Source organism: Helobdella robusta (assembly GCF_000326865.2).
Source record: "Helobdella robusta unplaced genomic scaffold HELROscaffold_45, whole genome shotgun sequence".
In the NCBI taxonomy this organism is placed as follows: Eukaryota; Metazoa; Annelida; class Clitellata; order Rhynchobdellida; family Glossiphoniidae; genus Helobdella; species Helobdella robusta.
Window position 1 is genome coordinate 949942 of NW_008705095.1, and position 25914 is coordinate 975855.

At 31.8% G+C, this 25914-nt stretch overlaps 5 protein-coding genes across 5 annotated transcripts; 1 reads left to right on the top strand and 4 right to left on the bottom strand.

The window, feature by feature from the left end:
* Window positions 1-616: 616 nt before the first annotated feature.
* Window positions 617-2329, top strand: HELRODRAFT_177987 (hypothetical protein; the record flags this gene model as incomplete). Its single annotated transcript, XM_009026132.1, has 3 exons — window positions 617-801; window positions 1664-1783; window positions 2128-2329. 3 exons carry the CDS (start codon window positions 617-619, stop codon window positions 2327-2329), a joined length of 507 nt encoding a protein of 168 aa, XP_009024380.1.
* A 998-nt stretch (window positions 2330-3327) lies between these two features.
* Window positions 3328-11281, bottom strand: HELRODRAFT_185907 (hypothetical protein). The gene is made up of 10 exons (XM_009026133.1): window positions 11113-11281; window positions 10252-10349; window positions 9592-9610; window positions 8209-8242; window positions 7778-7884; window positions 7219-7325; window positions 6350-6405; window positions 5552-5640; window positions 5163-5306; window positions 3328-3952 (listed from the first exon to the last, which is right to left on the bottom strand). The coding sequence occupies exons 1-10, from the start codon at window positions 11200-11202 to the stop codon at window positions 3770-3772; spliced, it is 927 nt and encodes a 308-aa protein (XP_009024381.1). The 5' UTR covers window positions 11203-11281; the 3' UTR covers window positions 3328-3769.
* Window positions 11282-11924: 643 nt separating this feature from the next.
* On the bottom strand, window positions 11925-12704 carry HELRODRAFT_177989 (hypothetical protein; the record flags this gene model as incomplete). Its single annotated transcript, XM_009026134.1, has 2 exons — window positions 11925-12116; window positions 12306-12704. 2 exons carry the CDS (start codon window positions 12702-12704, stop codon window positions 11925-11927), a joined length of 591 nt encoding a protein of 196 aa, XP_009024382.1.
* Window positions 12705-18615: 5911 nt separating this feature from the next.
* Window positions 18616-19339, bottom strand: HELRODRAFT_85360 (hypothetical protein; the record flags this gene model as incomplete). Its single annotated transcript, XM_009026033.1, has 3 exons — window positions 18616-18888; window positions 19067-19207; window positions 19274-19339. Coding segments are annotated over 3 exons (480 nt in total), but the record flags the coding sequence as incomplete, so codon positions are not given.
* Window positions 19340-21634: 2295 nt separating this feature from the next.
* On the bottom strand, window positions 21635-25914 carry HELRODRAFT_193240 (hypothetical protein; the record flags this gene model as incomplete). The annotated part of the gene is made up of 7 exons (XM_009026135.1): window positions 21635-22261; window positions 22466-22594; window positions 23003-23126; window positions 23267-23394; window positions 23753-23980; window positions 24394-24600; window positions 25884-25914. 7 exons carry the CDS (start codon window positions 25912-25914, stop codon window positions 22041-22043), a joined length of 1068 nt encoding a protein of 355 aa, XP_009024383.1. The 3' UTR covers window positions 21635-22040.

Sequence of the window (25914 nt, forward strand, 5' to 3'; positions counted from 1 at the left end):
CATCAAACTTTAAGAAAAAACTTTATCAAGTAAAAAAATTGTAGGGTTTGAAGATATTAAAATAAGGTTCAGTAATAATGAAAAATAAATAACCCTAACAATTTGGATGCGTGTGGAGGAATCACAATAGTGGCCCTAAGTCTCTCACCATAGTCGTTGTCAATTTAGTGAAAGTCGTCGCGTCACTTGTTGCAATTGTTGTTGATGTAAAAAGTTCTGTAGTTACAACAACTGTTGTCAACATTTTTGTTTCTACAACTGTTGTAAGAATTGTTGTTGAACTTGCTGTTACGTTATTCTGATTGAAAGTTGTCGTTGCATTTTGATCAATTAATGTCGTATCGTTTTGTTTTTAGAGTCTGCTGACGGTTTGTAAAATGCTATAAAAATTGTTTAATTAATAAAAATTATATATTTTAATAGCATATAAACCTTAATTTTGTGCCTACGTGTATTTTGAATGAATATACATATATGGCATGTGAATGAATAATCATATAAGAAAATGATAACATTAATTTTTTCACCACTGCTTTTCATAGAATGATTTAGAATTGTTTTCATAACCAAATTGAAATGAACGTAACATAAGCACATAAAACAGCCTCTGTTGATCATGACAACAGTTGTGAAAAAAGAGAAGGTGATGAGCCAGGCTACTGATGAACATAAAGCCACTGGTATCACACCTACACTCTTCCTCCTCTTTGCATGTAAGGAGTTTGTGATCGTCACCCTCCTTACAATCCTGCTCATCTTGGGAACTCTAATGACAACGAACCCATTATTTGGTGTTGTTAGGTTTGCATTTGGTAGCAACCTCTTCAAATTTGCGATAACTTCTTCAGCCTGCATCCTCTCTTAAGTTGGCAGTTTATTGACCTTCAACTGGCGAAATAATTTTTTGACATGATCGAATTGGATAATTTTACTACATTCTACCAAACCTACTATTAAAAGCCCTTTTTAGCATGGATTGAACGTATAAAACAACTGTTCTATTGTTCTAGTTGAAAACAAGTTTTAAAGCTGGTTGCAATATGAGTGAGAAGTTTTAATATTGTTTAACTGCTTATTTAACACTACAAAAAATATACACAAGTGTGAAATGCTTATTGTTCAAAAATTTTTACTTTGTGTTGCTTACTGTGGTGTACACTATTTTCGTATGAATGAAAAGAATTTCTTCTTATCAGTTCAGTTCATTCCGAACAGAGTTCGTGGCAACGTCTGCATAGAATAGAGCCAGTTTGTCCAGATGAACAATCTTCATTCTCCCCTGCGGCTTCCGATGTTCTTCAATTCGGTAGACAATGTCGTCCAATCGCAACTTTTCGCACATTTGCACTCTCTCTCCCAGTCGACTGCAGTATTTGCAACACGGTCAACTTGAAAGAACATCGACATAGTTGTGGGAGGTTCCTATAAAGTGTGGCCTGGAGATTTTAATCATGGTACTAGGGGCGTCAATTCTACCAGCCAACTTCTGCCCCGCGAAATTTATTTTCAAATAGTTTCTCGCCTCCTTGTTTGAGGCAATCGGTCGTGATGCGGGGTCACCATCTAATTGTTTGTGCCATGTTAATGCACAAAACGACAGTAATTGTTTCTAGGGCGTTGTTTACAATCTCGTCGTAGATGCCCTCTTTCTTCACAATTCCAGCATTTTGGCGCGCCATAATCCTGACCCTTCCGTTCTAGAACTATCCTTTGACACAAACATTCTTCACGAATTTGGTGCAGCTTTTCGCCAGTCTTTGATGCTTGCTTTGCTGACTCGAATGTAGGCAACAATGTCTTTGAGGTTGCGTTTGTCCGCCAGTATGAGAGTTTGTCTAACTCACTCACACACTCACTCACTCACTAACTCACTCACTAACTCACTCACTCATTCACTCACTCACACACTCACTCTCACTCACTCACACACTCACTCTCACTTACTCACTCACTAACTCACTCACTCATTCACTCACACACTCTCACTCATTCCCGTTTGAAGTTTGCGAAATGAAAATTAAAGCACACGCTTCGTTATTGAAAATCATTCAATAACAAGATGGAGTTGTTAAAATGAAACGGTATCAAATTAATAATTTAATATAATTTTGTGGCTGGTACATTCAGCACAGTTTTAAAGCAGGCCCTGCTTGGCAAAGCAATCAGTGGAATGGACAGTCTAAATGTGCTTAACAAGTTTGCTCTCACTGGCTCTTTTCAATCTATAGCATTTCTGTCATTATTTTTGTTAATGCTTATCAGAGTATTAGAACATATTTTTAAATTGAAAGACAAGCGTTTCCTGATTGTAATAACGTTCTATCAGTGAATTCAAACCATTTTTAATTCAATTTTAAAAATTCAAAAACTAATTAATTAAAACCAACCTGAACAGACAACAGCAAGTTGCACAGCAAAAGTTGTCATAACGCCGCAAATCAGTTGAAACTTCAGCGCGATCTTCCTCAAAAGCTTTCGAATGAACACTATTTCAAAATTTCTATTTCAATTTATACAATTGTTTCTGAGCGATTTATTTCGAAAAATGGCGTAGGAGATCTTCGTGTGTGAAGGTTACAGGACTGTGGATTTACAATTTTAGACAAACGCAAGACCAGTTGAGATCTGATTCAGACGTACAAAATCATAACTAACAAGAATGATACAGATCTATCCATATTTTACAGAAAGTTGTAGCACAGAAGATCAAAAATACAAGCTTTTTTTAAAAAAGGGGTAAGAGCAACAAAGAAAAGATATTTCAGCTCAAAAGTAATTGAACATTGGAATAAGCTAGATGAAAAAACTGTTGCAGCTCCCACAACGCAGCCGCTCAAAACCGGACTGGGTTGATCAAGATCAGGAACTTAAATTTCATTTATTTGACAAAATGACGGCATGATTCCCGCCTTCTTTGAAACCTCTATAACATTTGATATTTTTATATTGTTTGTGTTGTGTTAATTTGTTTGTGGTGATTCGTTATGTTAGGTTGAAATTCTGGAAACTGCTAAAAAATAATTATATTTTCCTGTCTTCAAATACAAAAGAAGGCAACATAAGAAAGAACCACATCTAATTTACAAAAAAAGAATTTTAATTTGAAAAAAAATAATAAAATATTTCTTTCAATTTATACATTTTTTCGTGTTTTATTCCAACTAAATGACATAAAAATTGAACATTACTTGAACGTTAACAAATTGTTTGTTGTCGGCATTAAATAATTTTTGTCGGTTGGTTCGACTCAGAGCTTGGAAGTTCCAGCTTGCTAATTTCAGGGATAGATGCGAATTTTATTAGGTTTGAATAAAAAACGCGAAATTTGAAGATACATTGTCCATTCATGGTTACAAATCGGATAAAATTTATTTAATTTTTTTTTTGCAAATTTCCAAAAAATAATAATTTGAGTTTTAGTAAAACACTATAAAAATAATTCATCTTTAATGTATTTTTAAATGCAAGACTTTTTGACAGTTATTGCGGTAGCCGATTTTAAGCAAGCTTTGTAAAGGGAGACAAAACTAAAAATAACATCAAAACCCCTCTGTGGTAGAAATGGAATGGTTAGGCCGGTTCGGACGAACTTTCAATTAAAACTTAATTTACGACAAACCAAAACTAAACACATTATTATTAAAGCGTATCCACTTCTTTGAATAAATACAAATAATAAAACAGGGAAAGAAAAATAATTGTATTGCAACTCACTAATCGCATTTAGTGAATATTCATTTATTAGCGAATGGCGTGTAATATTACAGAATCATGACTTGATAGCAACGAGAATGACTAGGAGGATGATGACCGCAAGAAACAAGATGACGATGCAATGCATCTTCCGGTTCTTCTTCTGATATTTTTCCGCCTTCTGTAACTGCACCAATCCACTTTCTACGTGTTCGGCTGATTTTTCTATGTTGTAATCTATCCGGTCAAGTATGGTCCCCTGCGTTGCGAATTTATCAGGTTCAATTCCTTCGCTATCAAGCTTTTATTGACGATAATAACGTTTAAAAATTCACAATTCACGCTTAGTTTACAAAATAAAACTGCCGATCACACATTTTTTCAGAAGACGTCAACAAAATTATTTGTTAGTGAATTCCACGGTCTAAAAAAATTTCCGACTGTCTCGAACTGAAAAAATAACAGATATAGAACCTCTTATAGAATCAAGGAGAAAATAAAAGAACCACAAATTGGGAAATACCGAAGGATCGATCCTTTAACGAATTTTCATTACGTTTATGTATGTAAATAAATGAGTGATACCCACAGAAATCCAACCAACATTCCTTAATTCAACATCTCCAACATATAACATCATCGTCACTGATATGAAATTTAAATTCATCTGTTCAGTTTTCCAAGAAACAAGAACAGTTGACCTCACATCACCGACCAAACTGACCAACTCACTCTCCATTGTTTTAAATTGAAACAAACTTCAAGGATGAAGAATTGGACACGGTAAAAAAATTTAGTACAACGATTTAACACACGCCATAAAACAGCTACTTTCATTCAAATAGGTAATCAAATGTTCACAACAATTAACTATTTTTTATTTTTTAACTATTAACTATTTTTTATTTTTCTACAATAAACTTTTCTAGAATTCAAATACGACTCCTAAGACTCAACGAAGAATTCTGACGATAAACATTTACTTGTTTATGACAAAATCCCCTTCAATGTTGTTTTTTGTGTGCAAATCACAATGACACAATGGAAAAGATATTGACGTAAAGAATGGCTTTAAATATACTATTCACGTTGTAACAGATTCTGCATCTGTCGGATTCTGATTTTTTGATGAATAAAAAAAACTCTATTATTATTTCTATAAAATAATCGAGGTATCGAAAATAGGCGTAAAGACATCCAATGAAAAATGATAGGCTGTGAGAGATCTCTTGGCAGTCGAACCCACTCACTGGACACCGAAACCATACACCTTAACCCTTACACCATCTCGCCATCCGTTATTAATATAAATATTATGATCATATTACTATTATAACAATAATTATTATTATATAATACTTGAGAGGATCAATAAGATAAAAATAAATGATTATCCCACAATTATAATTATAATAATAATTATTAATAAATTATGACGTATTTTGTGAGGCAGTAAGTATTGGCGCAACCTGGTCAACGATCATGACGGCAAGTTCTTTGAATATCTCGTTGAGGTCTTGTATGGACCTGACAATCTGAAGTATCTCCTTCTCCCTCTGCTCTATCAGGATGGAGTCCTCCTCTATGGCCTGCCTCTGAACTGACGTGAAATGCTGGTTGGTGTTTGAGAAGTACAAATTAATTCGTAACTATTATTCTAATTATATTATTATAATATTAAATTATTTCAATTCTAATTATTTACAAACTATTCAGCAATTATCAACAAATTATTACCAACAAAATTAATAGCATTAAATATTTTAAATTAAATAAAAAAAATAATAAATTGAGAATATTTTTGTTCGTAAAAGATGGAACAAATATGGAAAGGGAAATGGATGAAATGAACGCTAACAAAATCGTCGACTGGGTTTTCTTCGAATTCGAACAGGTTAACATTTGGCGTCAGGTACTGGCTGTGCCTCTCCTCTCGACCTTGTAGCTCTTTTTGCCATGGAAAAATTATAATTCATTCAACTAACAACTTGAAAATTATTTTCATTTTTTTTGATTATTTTTATTAATCATTTACGTGTAATTCTGATCAAAGTTACATTGACTTTTAGTTTGAGTAGATCAATCATTATTACATTACTTTATTACATACATTACTACATTACATTATTACATACATTACTACATTACACTATTACATTACATTATTACATACGTTATTACATTTCATTATTACATTACATTACATTATTACATTACTTATTACATTATATTATTAAATTACATTATATTATTACATAAATTATTACATTACACATTACACTTACACATTATACTACTTACATTATAACATTACATTATTACATACGTTGTTACATTACTTTATTACATTACTTTATTACTTTACACTACATTATTACATTATATTATTGCATACATTATTACATTACATTATATTATTACATACATTACTACATTACAATGCTACATTACATTACATTATTACATTATATTATACTACATTACATTACATTTTTACATTATATTATTACATACATTACTATATTACATTACATTATTACATTACATTATTACATTACATTATCCCATAACATTATTACATTATATTATTACATACATTATTACATTACATTATTATTACATTACATAATATATTATATATTGTAAAAGCAGCAACTTTTGAGATAGGCAGACTGAGATGACCGAAATGTTATTGAAAGATCCTGTACTTTTCTGTAGGACATTTTGTGGCGTTCAATTTTAACGAGATCAGTGACAATATGTATGAATAAGCAGTGATATGCATATAATTAACGAACAAAATAACAAGCAGCGATATGCATATAATTAACGAACAAAATAACTTACTAAACATAAATATAATAAAATATATATATACATACGTATCAAAAATGTGAAAAACCTAACACAGAACTGCTGAAACTTCGATAAAATAATAATTAGTACTTCAAAATTCGATCGAGACATAACAAATATTTTAAAAAAATACATAATATATTATATTACATCAATATTTATAATGTACTGAAAGCTTGAACTGGCTGTTCGTACCGTGACAATACCGAATTAAGAGGTTATATATGTATAAATGCATATTTCACCAAACTCCAAAAATTTCGGTGACGCCAATGAAGATGACATGAATAGAAACAGAAAAGTTATGTCGGTATGTATAAACACGCGCGCGCGCGTGTGTGTGCGTGTGTAAATGTGCGTACTAGCGTGTGGCGTGAGTGTGCGTGCGTGTATGTATGTGTGTGTGTGTGTATGTATGTTAAAACTAAAACATGATGAGTGACACTGAACCGTCAAACATCAAGTAACAAATGGATTAACACTTTGATTCGTCGTTAATTGCACATGTCGGCATTCAGTTGGATGTATGTATGTATGTGTGTGTTGTGTGTGTATATATGTATGTATGTATGTATGTGTTGTGTGTGTTTGTGTGCGTATGACACAGAAAAATCAACCAATCAACTAAGAAGATTCTTAATACACATAATAAGATAATAAGAATCAGACCTTGCCACCATGGAAACAACGTTCTGACCCATGCTCGCCTGCTTGCCTGACGACACCCGACACATTCCCGCCATCTCGCGCAAGCACTTCTGACACCTATGGAACATCTACGAATAATTTCAATTGAACTAATTAGGTGATGAATTGAATTAATTAGATAATGAGTTGAATTAATTAGATGATGAAGTAAGAATATAAGAAGAGGGTAGAAGAAAAATATTACATGAACATCTAGGTATACGAACTTCTCAGAGCTTATTGGTTAAGAATATTAATTATGAATGTAACCAGCAAACAACACTGGCAATTTTAACAGTTCTTACATACAAAACTAAGTACCGATATACAAATGGATACCATTTATACACAAATAACAAGATAGAAAATCAACCGGAATAAGACAAACATACAAAGAGCCAGCAACAACTACAGTAATACAAACATACAAACAACAACACAAACAAACAACCCCAGTAATACAAACATACAAATAGCAAGAAACACAAACAAACACAGAGATACAAACATATAGACAACAATAAAATACAAATACACAAACGGTTGTGATCTCGTGTGTGAGTGCTTCGATCTGTCTCTCTTCGTGGATGTTGTCGTCCATTGTCGGTCGGTTCAAATGCTTGTCGTGCAGTTCTGATAACTTCCTAACTAGTGTAAGTTATTATGGAAAACATTTATTTCTGTTTAATTGTACCTGGTTTTCAGTCTCAACAGATTTTCAAGAAATAAGAAAATTTATAGTTTTTATTACAGTGCTTTTTAAAAATTATATGACAGAAAGCGGACGAGTGCATGTGAGAATCATAAAAAAATAGAATTACCAGTGAAAAAATTTATAAAAAGTTTAAGAAAATAATTGAAAAATGAGATACAAAATATTTATAAAAAGTTAAACGGAAAGGAATTGTAGGGAAAATATAAATACATTAAATGAATTTCAATTTTGTAAAATAAACATCCATGATTGAATACTTTTTGCATTGATTCTTGACACTTCAAGTTGCACCTAGAGAAAAAAAAATATCCTATATTATATTAAATTATATATATATTATTATTATTAAGAAACATTTATTAAGCGCTAATTAAACAATTTCATAAGCGTTTTCTCATGTATATATATATATATATATATATATATATATATATATATATATGTATGTATATTTTTACAATATTCTATAAATTCTACCGAATGTTTGGCGTTAATATGTTTGTAGTTCGTTTTTTCGATTTTTCTCACTAAAGTTTTTTGGTGAACGTTTAGTTTATTAAAATTCAAAATAAACTTATTTTCCGAATTCATGCTGCAAATAAGGCCATATTTCGATTCCGAATGAATCATCATCAGTGCTTTCTGCTGTTTATATAGGGAAATATTGATTTTGTCAAAATGAATTTAGATGGAGATTGACTTTGTCAAAGTGAACTTAGATGGAAATTAGGTGTCAGGTTTCTTTATTGGCTGGTCATCTTCTTTGGTCTTCAGCATGAATTCGGAAAATAAGTTTATTTTGAATTTTAATAGACTAAACGTTCACCAAAACACTTTAGTGAGAAAAATTGAAAAAACGAACTACAAACATATTAACGCCAAACATTTGGTCGAATTTATAGGATATTGTAAAAATTATGGTCTATTACCAACATTTACTCGAAGTTCTGCAACCAACCGACGTAATCTAACAATCGAACAAGATCGCGAGCAGCGACTGCTCCATCTCTTTCGAGAATTAGAAGTTAAAAAGAAGGTAGTTCAAGACTTGTCAAATCAACTAACTGAATTGTTGAATCATTGGGATCACTGTGATGTTGATTGCAGTGTCAAGAATGAACTAAACTTATGCCGGAAAGAATTTATAAATGCATATATGCAATCATCAACATATTAACGCCAAACATTCGGTAGAATTTATAGAATATTGTAAATATATATATATATATATATATATATATATATATATATATATATATATATGTATATATATATACTATGAGTATCGTTTCAATGATTTTAATAATCTTAAATTAGTAATAGTAATCTGCTAGACATGATTGGGAGACAAAATGTAGAAGCAGACCAAATCAGTGACCAAGAAGACATGAATAATTTCTTTGCTGGCAACAAAACAAATTTTGGAAAATTAATGGGGAGAAATCGTATTATTGAATTTACATGGCTTGGCAAAACGTTTAATGATTTTTCATAACTTGACAAGACTTTGTGTGATTTTATAAGACCTTCTTTATATATAAAACTATATCTTCATAAGATTTTCAGTTTATGATTGGTAAAATTGAAAAAAAAAATTAAGTGGCACAAAAAACAGACAAAAAATGATGAATGAAAATTACCTCTTCGATCTTACTGGACCTGTTGTTTAAAAAAAATATCGACAGATTGTTATCTCATTATCCAATCATCAAACATTCATATGTTTAATTTAGAAGAGAGCTGGTGTAATGGTTAAGATGGCTGGTAAAACAGTTGTAGTGACCCGGTTCGAAAGCATGGTAATCCCTGTCTGTCACGTGCAATGTGTGTGAGTGATGCGTGCAATCTTGCATATTCAAAAGTGATGTGTGTGCGTGTCATCGATGCCATTGGAAATAAATGTGAATATTAATTAAACTTAGATATTCATTCGCTCATTCATTCATTCGCTCATTCATTCATTTGTTCCTTCATTCATTTATTCATTTATTCATTCATTCATTCATTCATCCATTCATTCACTCATTCGTTCGTTCACTCACTTACTGGCAAACACACATTAATCATATTACATTACCTTACCTGCAATGTATAAACATGACAACGTCCTATACACAAACATGAACAAATAACAGTAACAACAATAACAACATGGATAATAATAAAAAAAATGTCTATCTAATCTAAGAAAATAAATAATAATGAAACGTATTTAAAATATTTTGTGAGAATTTATATATTACCATTAAAATAATTACAATAATATTAAAATAAAATGAAATAAGGAAATAGTTGAAAACCATTGTGTGGACATGTACGTGTTGGCCTCATCAGCACTGTTTCCCAGTTCAACATCCGTCTCGTCCTTCGAAACTAATGCCTTCTTATCTTCATTTCTCTGGAAACATTTAAATTTTTTTTTATCTGTTTCTGTTTGTTTGTTTGCTTGTTTATCTATTCACTCACTTAGTTATCTGTTTATTTATCTATTTATGTTAGTAGTGTGCTGTTGAAAAAAAGTGAAAAATATTCTATTTTTTAATGCCATGGTCTGTAGGGTAAAAATGTAAGAAAAATATTTTAATCTGATAAATTTATATATATTATATATAGGTGTGTGTGTGTTGTGTATGTGTGTGTAGGCATGTTTCTGTGTTGTGTAAATAGATTAAAAAAAAAAATTTAATTAGTTAGGGGTTTATTTTTTATTTTCTTATTATTAGTAACGATGGCAGTTTGAGACAACGTGAAATATTTTGAAATTTGACGAGGCCAAGGAACTAACCAAATGCTCACTAAAATGGGCGAAATCAGGACTGGCGACATTTTTTTGCTTACTAACAACCACATGAATTTTTTACTTAAAAATGGAAAACATTGGTGTCACTGTATTGTGTTTACCTAAAGTCCAAAACCTAAATACTTTAAAAAAACTGAATATCACTAATATTTAATGAAACTATTTATATTATGATATAATAATATAATAATTATATTATAAATTATATTATAATTACATATTACTTACTGCAGAGAGGCTTATTATTAGTTATTGAATTTAACATAAAATAAAAAAATAAATTTACTAATTAATAACTGAATCTTCATTAAATTAAAATTAAATTATTTAATTGAAAAATTAATTAATAAAAAAAAAGTACTGTGTTGTGCTGATCGGAGAACAAATGTTTGTTCTGAAGTGCGTTATTACGCATCAACACGAAGGCTTCCGTCAGACTTCGAGTGGCCATTTTTAAATAATTTATTTATTTAATTCGGAATTATTTTAAATTTAATTATAAATAAAATAAATAAAAAATTAAAGAGCTATTCCAATGTTTACATTTGTTCATGTTGCCAAAAGTTTTATTTAAAGGCCAAACTGTTAATCCTAACATTTATAATACCTAATGCGTATTTGCTGGACGACGAAGTTGGATATGGAAACAGATTTGTAGGAAAATATTTAAATATTTATTTAGAGGAGTTTTTGCTAATTTGAGCTTTCTCGAAACCGGAATAATGGTAGAACTATGTTGATACGTTTTGAAATGTCTGAACATGAATAAATCTTACGCCAAACTTCAAAAAAGTGGACACTGATTTAACGTCTGCACTGCAGTTATAATTTACAATTCACTTTGGAGTCGTTCGAATTTTTATGAGAAAAATTCGATGATTACGAAAAAAATGAAGAGAATCAATCAATCAATTTCTTTTTAACGCGCCATTTCAACGATGTTCAACAGCGCTCCTCAATGAATTTCGCGAACAGGGTGGTCTTGAGATCTGCTCTTAACCTCAACCGTAGGTGGTGGAGAAGTAGTTTATTTACTATTTATTACTTATTAATCGATTCTTTAGTTTCAATTACAATGGATCCTAACACTTTTGTTCAATTATCTTTCCATTCTAATATCATGCCATAAACATGAAAGAACTCACGTCTATCATCTTCCTCCTTTTTAAACATTCAAGTAGCTAGGTTACATTTTGCCGGTCGCGGTTTTTGCCTTGCAGCTTCGCGTGTGTAGAAAGATCTGCCGGCGCGGCTTAGAAGCTGCGCGTCACTGTCGGCTTTCAAGGATTTGCTGAAGACACATTTATTCGCCGATGCAGGCTCCGGCAACTGGTGTTTCGTAATTTGCCGAATTATAATTTGAAGCTTTTGTTAAAATTTGTTTGGTGTTTAAAAATGATAAAAAAAACATGACAGGTATTTATCAGAAGTCTTTATTTGCGACTTAAATCGTAGAATATAAAATTCAACAGATCCGTTAACAAATGCCAAATATTGAACTTTTATCAACTCAGATAATTAAAATTTTCAATTTTCTGATTTAATAACAGGAACTTCGTCCGAAACAATTTCAATGCTTTGTTTTGAGAAAGCAATAGCTTGTTCGTTTCCTTCGTACCAAGCCTTATCAAATGCCAAGTCATTCGACAGTTGCTGTAGCACCTTTCCAGAGAGCTCCAATGAGCTGGTAATGGTGCTCATACCTGCGTCTATTTCAACGTGAGCAGATCCCACTGAGCTGCTGTCAACTTTCTTCATGAACTTTTCCAGATAATGTAGCATATTTACTCCGACACTAACTTTTTCTATTTGGTCTTCACTTGCATCTATGCGGCCTTGAATTTTGGATTGAATTGCAATCGTGATTTCCGTGAGTTTAGTCATCAGGGCCTGCTCCTGGTGGTTGATTGCTATGTCAACAGCTTGAGCCGAATTAACGTCTGCAGAATTCATTTAGTTGAAATTTGAAATGATATTTGGACTATTAAAATATTAGAATTAACAATTCTATATATATAAACCAAGTAAAGGTTCGTGCAGAATGGCAATCATGGACATTTTTAAAAGTTTTCATTTTTATTTGAGGACTTTGTATTTAAACATTTATCTTATTTCGGTTGAGTTTTTGAAACTGGAACTTCATTAAACAAATTTTGCAGAGATCACAAAAGTTCTGTTTATAATATGATGAAAAAAATAAAAATGAATAAATTTTGTATTCAGCTTTAAGTAAATATTAATTAAAAATAATGCCGTTGACAAGTTAGGCGACTTTCAAGTAGGAAGAAAACTAAAAATAAAGTAACAGTCAATTCGACTTCCTTACCTTGTTACAAACAATGAAAAACAACTATTAAAAATTAATTTTATATTTTACAAAAAAAATGAATGAAATAAAATGGAATTTAACATGGAAGCCAAACAGACGAAACATGAGATGAGGAGAACTTTTGTGGTCATGGTCGGCAGAATTTTGACGAGCGTGCAGGAGTGCAGATCGCGCAATGCACGCAACTCGTCGCCCATCCACTTAAAGATTTTTTGTTGCGAATATTTTTTGTAAGATGTATAATTTTATGAAATGATAAAAAATTTTATTTATCATTTTTTTGAGTAAGAAATAAATCTGTCTGGATAACAAATTATCTATATTGCGGATGACATTTATTGGTAATAAAAATGTCTCATTCGTTTGTCTATTATTTTACGATATAAAGATTTAAGACTGTTTATAAAAAATTCAATCATTAATCATTCAATCTATCAATTAATTTAATCAATGAACAAATTTTCGTTTCGTCGAAATCATTTTTTTAAATAAAGTTTTTAATTCATTATCATTGAACTGATATTATAAATCACAAAACAAAACACATGGTCGCAAAAATATTAAATAGACGCTTGCATCCTTTTAAAATATTTTAATATTATCACGTTTCACTCAAATTTACCTTTTTTGCTTTAAATAACGTAGGATATAAAATGATACTCGTAGATACATCGTTAAATATTAGATACATGACGCTTACATATTAATAGATACTTGCAGATACATATATTGTGGAATGACTAATTCATCTGAAGAAAGAAAGATTGAGAGGATAGACCTAGACCAAGACGAGGCAGTTTAATACTGTCTCCTGACACAGGCTGCTGTTCCTGGATTTGAAATTTTGATTTAATGAAATAAAAATTTTAACAAAGCGATTAATATTCAACATAGATAAAGACGATTGACTGATTTTATTTTGACATTTTTTAAAATAAATCAGTCAACTAAATGGCAAAACGATTGTATAAATTGGAAAGAATATTTTGAAATAATATTGGTTCTAAAACTTTTGAAAAACATCACGATGAAGTTTCAAGTGGTCTGCGGCGTTTTGGCAACTTTTTCTGTACTATTTGCTGTTGTCTGTTCAGGTTGATTTTAATTAATTAATTTTTGAATATCTTGGATAAAATGTTATTACAATCAGGAAACGCTTGTCTTTCAACATAAAATTTTGTTCTAATACTCTGATAAGCATTAACAAAAATAATGACGGAAACGCTATAGATTGAAAAGAGCTAGTGAGAGCAAACTTGTTAAGCACATTTTGACGGTCCATTCCACTGATTGCTTTGCCAAGCAGAGCCTCCTTTGAAACTGTTGCTGAATATACCAGGCTGCTATTGAAACATATGCAATTGTGGCTCTATTTATTATTATAAAATGATGAAAATGATTTGCTAAAAAATCAAAATGAAATAAAAATTTCTGCAGACGATGACTTGCCAGTATCAGACGATTTGATGGAGGGTGCAGAAGACTTCGTTGACAACGCTGCAAAACTGAACGAAAACATGGAGGATCTTCTGGACGAAAGTAAATTTTCTACTCGCAAATTCATTTTTTTTGTAACGTAAAATAAACTAATTTTAAGTCATTAATTATAAACATTATTATCATCACTTGCACATATTGCAATTAATACGGCACAAATGAACTCACAGCTAAGACAAACTTTTAAATGTTTCCGAAATTTTAGAAATACTTAAAATAATTTTTTAAATAAAATTTTTCAATACATGAGTTTTAATCTTGCGTATTCTAATTATTTTAACCCTGATCAAACCTTGCAAATCTTCAGAGATTCCCATTTACCACAAAGTAGCAAACATGTTTGAATATGGAAAAGATTTCGTGGACGCTTACAACAAACTCTTTGAACAGCAACAAAAATAATTTCTATCAATTTTTCAATAAGATTAGAATGAAAGTTATTTTTTAAATGACTTAAATACAATAAAAGAAAAATTAAATTTTGAAAATGTTTTTGCCATAATACCCATGTTTCGATAAACAGTCGTATTTTAAACAATTAAACGATTTTAACTAGCTTCACAGATAACAGAGGTTAGTCGTTATCTGTTACATTGTGTTATTAAGGTTCGTTCATTATCCAATTTATGTATTGTAAGATTGAGATATGCTTGCATTATGGCTCTATAAACGGTCTGAACAATATAAGCGACAAAATTGTAAATTGAATCAATTTAATAAATTTACTTTAAAAGCATGCGTGACCAAATTTAAAATTGGATTTATCTTATTAAGTAATTAAGATGGTTGTAAAATTCATTTATTTACGTGACACATTTACAAGCAGATCGGTAGCTATATAAAACAACGCAGAAGCGAATTTCGAGAGGAGAAAGAGGAGGACAGGGAAGAAGAAGACGGAACAACAGTTGACGTAGAAGTCGTAAATGTGATTTACGTGATTAATTGGATTAATTTATTGTTTCTATTACTGCTGGCATTAAATAAACGTTCAACTTAGTTTGCGTTTAAAGTAGTTGAGTTCGTCTATCGGAAATCTTGAACCTACCGATAAACGAACTCTTGACTATCGTTGGGAGCTACAACACGGTGTTGGAGATATAGCGAGTGTTGAAGCTATAACATCGGTGTTGGTAGTTACGAGGTCGAAGAGGTTACAATACTGGTGTTAGAAGTGGGATCTTCAGGAGGTTACACACTGGTGACAGAGGTAAGATTTGAATAGCTGGAAACTCACTGCAGTAAAGAATACCAGGACTAGAGAACTCAATATAATAAGTCTGATGAGAGAAGCTTAATATTGACGATTAGTTGTATTCCGCGATTTGCCTGTTGGTTAGCTATTGTGCTGTATTCTAAAGAATTTAACGATTGAATAAACGGGTGATTGATCACAGCAATACACACAAGTGATTGCCAGCACTGCTTTCTTTTTGATAAAGTCCATCCGAAATAAGTCTGCTCAGGAGTCAAGAATTCACGTAGAGATTAATAACCGCACCTACTAGTTCAAGGGGTCGGTTATAACAGCTGGTGTCAGAAGTGGGATAGTCAGAAGTTTATAACAATATCAACAGTGCACCGAATTGTCTGTGTATGTACTATGTATAATATTTTTGAATGAAATTTAATTGGAAATATATTAATCATTATAATTATTATTATTACTGCTGGTTGTTTTTATTATTCTTGTTGTTATTGTTAAAGTTAGAAAAACGATAAAAAATAAAATAGAGGAGAGATTGAGAGACTAAATGGGGGACTTTTGGTTTTGCGGGTTGCTGTGTTGTTTTCAGATATTTTCAAGTAGAATGAAAACAGTGAAAAATAGAGAAGGAGAGAAAAACATAAAATGAAAAAAGAAGAGGACAGATAGAGAGAAAGAGATAAAAATGAAAGAGACACTCGACGGATGACTTGAGTTTTATCGAATATTTTTGGTTTTGTATGTTGTTGTTTTGTGATGTTTCCAGGTATTTTTGATTTTAAACATAGAGAGAGAGAGAGAGAGAGAAGAAAGAGCGGAAGAAAGAGAAAAAGAGGGAGAAAGAGACTCAACAAATGAATCTGAGTTTCATGAAAGTTTAGTTTTGTGTCTGTTGTTGACGTTTTTCCAGTTTCCAGGTTGTCATACACCTGTAAAAAAATTTTAATTTCAAAATTTTTAAATCCAACTGACGTGATGAATAATTGAGTGGCAGGTTCATTCGGCGTATTTCAATCAAAATTTACACTGGAAAAGTTAGAAGTAATTGAGCAATTAACGTTAAAGCTACTGGGCGGTGGTGCGGGTTTGATGTTCTCAATGAATACCTACCTCTGAAAAAGATTCAAGAATTTATTGTAAGGAGCAAATAATAACATAATTACATTAGAATTAAATTATTATAAACGTCACTACTAACGATAATTTTAATCTATATAATATTTAAAACTTTTTAAAATTAAGTATTACATGGGTTAAATTTTTTTAAAAAGTTCTCCTGAATTATGAAAAAATTAGCACAAAACACACACGCACGCACGCACAAATACGTACACACAAACAAACAAACACACAGAGACACAAAACAATAAACGAGTGAGAAGTAAAATTACATACCCCGGCAAGGCTTTGGATAAAATTGAAACTTTTACAATTTAAACGCATTTAGGACGGGTTCATTTGATTACTATTATTATTACTATTACTAATAGTAGTTGTGTCACTGCTGCCTTATTGCTACTGATATTAATATTACATTTGTAAAAATAGTAAAATATTAGTAACATGTACAGCAAATTTTTTTTAAATTTAAAGAAAGCAAAGAACCGCCTTTACAATTTGCAAAATTTCAAAATTTTTTAAACTTTGTGACGAAATGAATAAATGAAATGGTTCATTTAGTGTAATTAAAATTTATTTTTTAAATTAACAGATTAGTGATAGTCTAATGTTTAAAGACGCCTGGTTCGACTTAGCGGAAACATGGTTCGACTGCACAGATATACCGGTATGTTCTTTTTTTTAATTAAAGCAGTGTTTTTTACTCAAGCTTATGTTGAAATTGCTTTTCCGTTATCGTGAATGACCTTTTTTATATTGAAGTTATACTTTCGGTCTCCTGGAGACCATAGAACATTTATTTTAATAACAGTAGTAAAAAGCATGGTTACTAAAAAAAGTCCCTCCTCTGCTTTTATTTAAGATAGGCAATCAATCATTTCTAATGAGATTATAGTTTAAATCATCTTTCCAAACTTAATCATTGATTCATATTATCCATACAGATCATATAAAAAGATTTGATATTAATAATGATGACAGATTTAAAATCATGCATGAAATATTTGAAATAACATGAAAAATGTGTATATTTCTGACTGGTATAAAGTACAGAAAGCATCTAAACAAAAATATTAATCGTTTTTATTCGATTTTATATTCTTAAAAGTTATCAAAAAATTAAATATTACAAATTGCACAAAATTCACGTTGAAAAAAGTAAGTATATATTTAACATGAGATGATCCTACTCTACATAAAATGAATAAAAGGTCATGATTTGATTTAAATAAGCATAGTTGCACATTTCTGAGAAGCTTGAATCAAGTTTGACTTATTTTATAAATGATAATATATATATATTTTATAGATTAATTTTTCAAATGCAGATAATAATAAAAATTTATATACATTAAAAAGAAATAAAAGTAGTAAACCGTCAAAAACTTGAATATCTATATCTCAATAATTATTATTTGATCATAAAAATCGTAATAATTCAAACTTTATTTCAACAAAACTGAAAAAGCTTTACAATTATGATTGTATAAATAAGGTGTTAACATTTATTATTTAAATTCTTTGAGAAAAAATGTTTTGAAATACATGACACAAGGCCAGATAGAGTAGTTGTTGTGAAAATTTGTTTCTATGAGAAAATGAATAAAAAGGATTAGAAGGATAAAAAAAAGAATAAAAGAATATTAAATAGGTAACTTTTTAGGACAGATGCAAAAGCGTCCGAAATTAATTTATTGCTGTAAACATGCTCCTTACACGTTTCGCTTGATCATCATCCTACAGTAAGTGAGAGGCCTTACATAATAGAATTCAGCTTTACCATACGGCCCATTTATGTTTTGGGTGTAACACTCCTTATACCAATTTCCAGATAAAAACATTAGAGCACAATTACCGCTGCCGTATACATCGTTATCCTGATCCGGAGTTGAGAACTTCATTCCGTTGTGGTTGTCTAAAACATCGGACTTATCCCCACTGTATCCAGAAACATTTAGGGAATACTTTTCAAGCTCAGAACTGATCTAGGGTTGATTTTATAATAAAAAATTAACAAAAACTACTTTTTAGCTAAAAATGGTTCAAATACTGAAAATTCTAACTATAAAAAAGCATATGAATAAAGTTTTGCAGAAATTTGTAAAAATAGGCAAATGAAAACAAATATTTTGTGTGAAAATTATTTGCTTGCAATCAACTTACCTTGAAATGATCATATTCATCGGAGTACCAAGAACCATTGAGAAGAACTTCGAATCTCAACCTGTAATCAGCCGATGTCGTTAATTGGTGCATCTTCTCCAAGCCCATCCAGAAACTTTTGAAGTAACTTCCAAAACCTGACTTTTGATTCATTAAAAAAATTAAATTTAACAAGTATTCAGCGGTAAAAATTAGTATACTAAAAACCTTGTACGCACTCCAACTCAGGTTGAAACTCTGCAAGCCATCAATCCTCTGCTGAATGACAATCCATCCATTGACAGACGTAACAGGAGTTGAGTTAGCAAACGTTGGAATGTCCAACAGGATTGTTTCGTTGGCTGCGCTGTAGGCTGGTGTTTAAATACGAAAAGTATTATGCATTAGATATACAAAAAAAATTATTTTCAAGTATTCGCATGAGAATAACTTTCCACAATGCTTTTTTGTCATCATTACTTTATTTGGATGATAAATAAAATGTTTCATCAATAACCTTGTGGATCGAGACAGATGGACAACTGCCTGTTAGCAGTGAGGCACATGTAGAAAGCACAAGGATTGTTGATGCCAGGTAGTGAGTTGGAACAAGAGTAGAACAATCCACCGTTTAAAGTAAATGGAAAGTTGCAGGATTTGCTCGGGGTCAGAGAATAATTGGTTGCTGGCGAACCGTCTATGTTAGTTGATTATAAAAATTTTCACTAAGTTTCTGGCATAAATTATTATTATGTCTCTGGATAGAAAGCATTGTACATCAGTTGTCATTATTTTTCTTTCTATCAATAAAACTAAACTCCAATGTAAAAAAAACATCGATTCAAAGAACTCAAAGTCTTATTTCTAATTAATAATAACTAGACTTTTGTGCCAATAAAGTTTACCGTCCACATGTACATACATAGCCACTCGCATAACGTATTCTTATATAGGTACGTAGCAGCTCAGGCAGGAGGCATTAGCTCGATGAAACTGAAATACACATTTTTAAATCTCAACAAAATTTCTTCTTCATCAATTCTTAATTTTAAAAAGTTGAGTTCGAAACTCATTTTCAAGATTTTTTTGCAAAAAGCAAAAATAATGACAAAAAATTTTTTAGATAAAATTGTTAGAGTTCAAAAATGTTCACTAACATGTAGACTGTTTGGTTGTTTTATCCTGCATTAAAAGTTCATTAAAATAAAATGAAATATTAAAAAATTCATTTCGTAAGTGGAAACAAATTCAAACAAAACACAACAGACCCACCCAGTAAGCTAGGAAACCAGTTTTATTCAGACTATTATTACAGTTAATTTTGCCAGTGAAACGAAACAGTTGGCAATATTTAGCTGGATCACTAGCGTTATTGGACGTGTACCTGAACCCGCACAAGTGATGCTATCATCAGTCGGAGAAACATAGTGAGAACATTTGGCAGAACATTCCAGTAACGATCGTATGTTGGTTAGTACTGCGGCAGGTTTGGAAGCAAAACACATGGGATTGTTTGGCTCTCCTATCATTTCATACTTCTTGTCAACTGCTGAGGCCAGCAAGTTGGAGGATGATGACAGTGAGAAGATTGCTAATAAAATTGCAATAAACCACATTTTCAGTTATTTCAATTAAGGATATTTTCAAAACAATATACAATTCAAATTTTATGGAACATTCCCGCTTTCGCTACAGATTCCAGGCATATTTTTAGATACACCAAATCCGATATTCAAAGTTTTGTCCCGCTGTTAAATACGACGTATCTTTTCTCTACCGTACCGAACATTTGTGCCTGCTTATCAACACGGCGTTCTTTAATTTGCTTCCTCCTAATTAAAACTTCAAACATTCAAGCAAGGCTTTAAATTTGGTGCGGTTTCCTAAGTCACACACACACGCGCGCGCACACACGCACACATTCGGTAAAATAACTAACGCGCCAAATAATTTTCACATTGTAAAATTCCGTCTACTAAATAATTGTTTTTGTATTGAAGTCCTAAAATTGTAGCGAGAAAACGAGATGCAATTGTTGAATGGTTGTAAGGTTGGAAATTTAAATTACCGGGCACGAATGAACTGAAACTCCGCGTTCGTGCGATCAAAGATTCAACGTAAAATTTCTTCCTATTTATTGTTGCATGCACAGTTTAGACGACACACATTTACTCGAACAACATGCCTTTCACAGTTGTGTACATTTTCGTAACTTTAAATAAACTGTTAAACATTCAAACATATGTTCAAATGTCTCACTCATGATGCAATCAACTTCTAAACTTGCTTGCGTGTTTTTATAACGACGAACATTTGCGAATGGCAAAAATATTTCAACGATTTTCCGATTTCATAACTTTTTTTTAGAAATTATCAACTTTTATTAGAATTTTAACTTGAAAATTAAAATGTATGCCATTGGTTAGATGGTGGAATGATTGAGGTTCCTGGCGGTGATACTGCAGTGACCAGTCTCGAATGCAACGAGATCCTCGCTTAGCACATGCAATGTGTTGGATGCGTTGATACACGCGTGTTTACGTACAGATATTTAAAAGGTGTAAAGAAATAGATAAGCTGACGCAGAGTAACCCATCCTTCAAAAGTTATTTATTTCCAACAAGACATCGTTTAATTAATTCATATTTAAAACAAAACGGACTTTATAATGATGAACCAGATTGTATTTGAACGTTCATTTGCTAATGTTTGGTGTTTCCTTCGATTTAACGGAGTTTCAACTCAACTTCTTTTCAGAAATAATTATATTGCTCTTTTATTTTTAAATAGATCTGATTGAATTAATCAGATAAGTCGCAAATGTTTATCACTCATTGTGTGTTTACAAAGAAAAACGTTGTGATGGCAGAGACCTTCTTACCTACTAACCTACTTACACGCATATAAGTGCGTGAAGGTGCGTGAATGTGAGTATTAATAAAATAACTAATACATACATTTGATTAATAGGAAAAATTATTTCATAAACATTACGTTACGAATGTATATCAATGTAGGAGTTGTTTTGCAGTCCAGTGTATGGCGTTTCAGCCGCCACACAATTGTTGGTCGTCCTGTCGTAAACATTCTGCTTGCTCGTGTAGTCTGACGATGTTGGGTCTTCCGCTATTTGTTCGTAGAACTCATCCGAACAGGCGCTGCTCTTTTCAGGCCTTCCAAACATCACCGAGGTGTTCAAGTTAGATCTCTTTCGACCTGAGTGACATTTCAAAAAGAAAAGGATGAGATGGTGATTAACTTTTTAACTACTGAATGTATTTGTTTGCTATTTCCGCTGCAGTTGCTGCTTATATAATTTTGTATTGTTTCCAACTTTTCGTTAAGTTGTGTGTGAATTTAATTAGATGATGCACATTTCGTGTTTCATCTCGACACAAATTTCAACTCAGGTTCACTTACGTCTTCGTCTGCAGTAACACACGGCCGAAATGATGATGATGATGAGGAGGAAAAGGACGTTGCTGATAATGATGCCGACGATGGTGGCGGTTGAAACGCCGGTGTCACTCTTTTGGTCTTTTTTGGCCGCTGGGTGATATTTTTCATTTTTGACTTTTGTGCTTATATTCTATATTATATTATATTTAAGCCTAATTCTATCGAAAAACCTTTGTGAAATTAAACTAATTTTATTTCAAATTTAATCAAAATTGATTCAAATATTAAGAAGCTTTACATTTTACAAACTGGCCAATATAGCAAATATAATCGAAATTCAGTAAAGTTATCGCCAATCCGGGCTGGTGATTTAGGTTCCCTAAAGGGGTTTGCTAAAAATATGAAAGAGTTGTTCAGTCAGTATGCTGGCTGTGCCACTGTTTCATACATTGGTTTTTATATAAATAGAAATTTCAACAAATGGTAATTCTATTTCGGAACCAGAGAGATTGAAAAAATTTAGTGAACAAAAAACAAGGAGGATTATAAAGGACAAACCCAGATACACGGAGAACTTGTCGTTGGAACCGCACGAGCTATCGTCGAATGCACACTCTAAATCACAGGAAGCTAGGGTTGAAACCTGACCGACAATTCCATCGCAATAACATTCGCCTGCCTTCTGAAATAAATAATTAAAAAAATTATAAGCAGATAGCCGGCCAGTCTGCCAATCAGCAAGCCAGCCAGTCAAACAGCCAGCCAGCCAGTAAGCCGTTCAGCCAACTAAACATCTAACCAACTAATCCCAGATAAACTCACACGAATAGCCATGTACAAGTATGACGAGCACATATCTTGACACTCGTACACAAAGGTAAAACTTCCAACATGTACTTCACTGCCGGACAATGTTTTGTAACAACCGATGTGTTGGTCCATGAAGTTGGCTGATGTTGGCCAGAAGTACATTTATACATATTCAGCAGTATTGAATATATTTATGAAATTTTTGGCAATCGTTCAACTTATGAAATTGCAACATAGTGTGAACTGGATTGTAGAACACCAACTTGTAAATGTTTTGAAATGGAATTATAATGAAATGACTTAAATTGTAAAAATGTAACTTTGAAAGGAACGAATTTTAAAAGGTTTGTTTGTTTGTTTTCATTAAAATTTTTAACATTAAAGTTTATCTTCAATTTTTTTATTGATCAAATTTACATAATTGTATGAAACTATTCAAGCAGTGACGAATTAAAAATCTTGATATGTATTCAATAGCTTTGAAACAGTAGAACGAACTTTTGCTAGTGCCGTATATTTCAAACTCCATGATGCTGATAGTCGCCTTCTCTTCGTTGGCAAACAAAGTGACGTAGCGATATTTGGTTTTTGATAAGGTGCAGTTGAGGCGGGCAGCCACCCCGGCAGGCGTCGTGTAGGGGTACCTGCCGCACAACTCGTTCTTCTCCGGCTCACCCTCCTCATAACTCGCCAACAGTCCCACGCTGAAGTAATCCAACTGTTCGACTGAAAATTATGTTTCATAATTTTGGTAATTGAAAATTTTTAAAGATGTTTATTTTGGCGTACAGTTTAATTTCAAGTTTTTTTTTTGACACATACACTAAAAACGCCTGAGCAGTTCTTACTATAGTCAACTGATTTGAACAAGTAGTTTCTTGCAAATAAAAGGGCTGCTTTTATAATAATTAAGGAACTTTCAAACAAATTCTGAAATTTTTTGGTTGAATTGTATTTGGGCGAAACTTTTTATATATATTTGGATCTACAGAAAATGTTTGTCATGAAGAATTAATTATGAAATCAAAGACCAGTAATTTTTGCACCGTCAAATAAACAAGCAAACAAACAAACAAACAAGCAAACAAACAAACAAACAATTAAACAAACAAACAAACAGACAAATAGCAACCACACACAGTAAGCATCTGCCCGGTTATGCACGACGACATAATGGATCCTGTACTCATCTGCTAGATCGACGATCATCCAGTTTTCTCCGTTGGTCGTGTGGGCCATGGTGTTCAGGTTGCCGTCCACCGCATGGGAGCCTGGATAGATGATGTAGGCAGTCTTCATGAAGACACTTTTGTGCAGGGCGATGTTTTTCAGTTCCGCTCGTGTTGCTAGTGTTAATAGTTAACAATCAACGTATTTATTCTTGTATAATTCAAGTTTTGTCTAAAATTTTACAATATTAAATTTTATTAATTATTAAACAAAAAACATTTTATTAAGAACTTTAATTATACAGTTTGGCATATTTACTATAACGAAACGTTTATTATTCTTTTAAACTAAAATTCACTCACACTTTATGAAACAAATCAATATCAACAAGATACAAAAACTCGTCTGAAAATGTTTCATTTGAAAAGCCATTTTGAATAAGAAATAATTGAATAAAAAGCAGTAGAAAATAATTCTATTAAGCCTCTGCCTTCTGTGATGTGATGTTTATATACAATGAAACATTTTATAATTTGAATGGCTGCTAACAGGATGTCGGCTCGTGAGTGTGTCTCCTTCATGTTGTCGGCTCGCTTTTAATTGCTACCTTACAACGCAGTGTGACGAGGAACCATTATTGTTTGATGAGTGTGGTTGTTGTGATGTTTCAATGTTTGGGTTGGTGTGTTAGGTCTCAGAATATATCTCCAATTAGGAAACCGAAACGTAAACATGATCATTAAATTCAACATAACTACGCCAAGACGGACACAAAAAATCGTCAACAGTACTTGACGAGTTAGCTCAGACGGCAGAAGTGCCATGTTATTGCACGATGAACTGGTTCGAATGCTAGTCGTCCAATAGAAGTCTGCGTCTGTCAAAATACTTCGAATTGTTTCAGAATTGGAATTTCGTAAAATCCGCTAATTCGGAATTTGATCAAATTCAAACAAGTACGTAAAACGATATATTTTACCGGTCAAAATAAATTTGTCGAAGATAATTTGCTGATGAATGTTTTTTTTAATTGCCTATTTAAAATAATTTAATTCACACATTTATATACATATCTGATTCATTAATTTGGTTAATTTTATAAATAATAAAAATTTTTAAAAAAAAGTTAATAAATTAAGAATTACTAGAATTTATATTTATTTCTCGACATGTCAAAATAAATCCGTCGGGATTTTTCAAACAATAGTCAGTCAGAGCTGTTTACTGCAGAAAATAGACGTTGGAGATAATTAAAAAGACTGTGGCAAAGTTTGAAAAGTAATTAACTCATTTTCTCGGAACCCTTAAAATTTTGTATGACAATTATCGAAATGCTTCGCATCGGGCGATTTATAATAACTTCATAGCTACTACAGTACAAACACACGGTTCATGGTCAACAACAAGAATGACCATTGAATTTATATTGATCTCCGGTCTATAATATTCAGATTGGTACCTTCAATAGTAGTTTCAATTTCCATGACCAT

Excerpts from the sequence above, each read along its gene's own strand:
- HELRODRAFT_185907 (XM_009026133.1), bottom strand. The coding sequence starts at position 11,202 with ATGGCCACTCGAAGTCTGACGGAAGCCTTCGTGTTGATGCGTAATAAC. Across the intron at positions 7,885-8,208 it reads GTCAAGAATCAATGCAAAAA|TTAGGAAGTTATCAGAACTG; the intron begins GTATTCAATCAT and ends AACTTACACTAG. Across the intron at positions 5,307-5,551 it reads AAAACCCAGTCGACGATTTT|CATTTCACGTCAGTTCAGAG; the intron begins GTTAGCGTTCAT and ends AACACCAACCAG.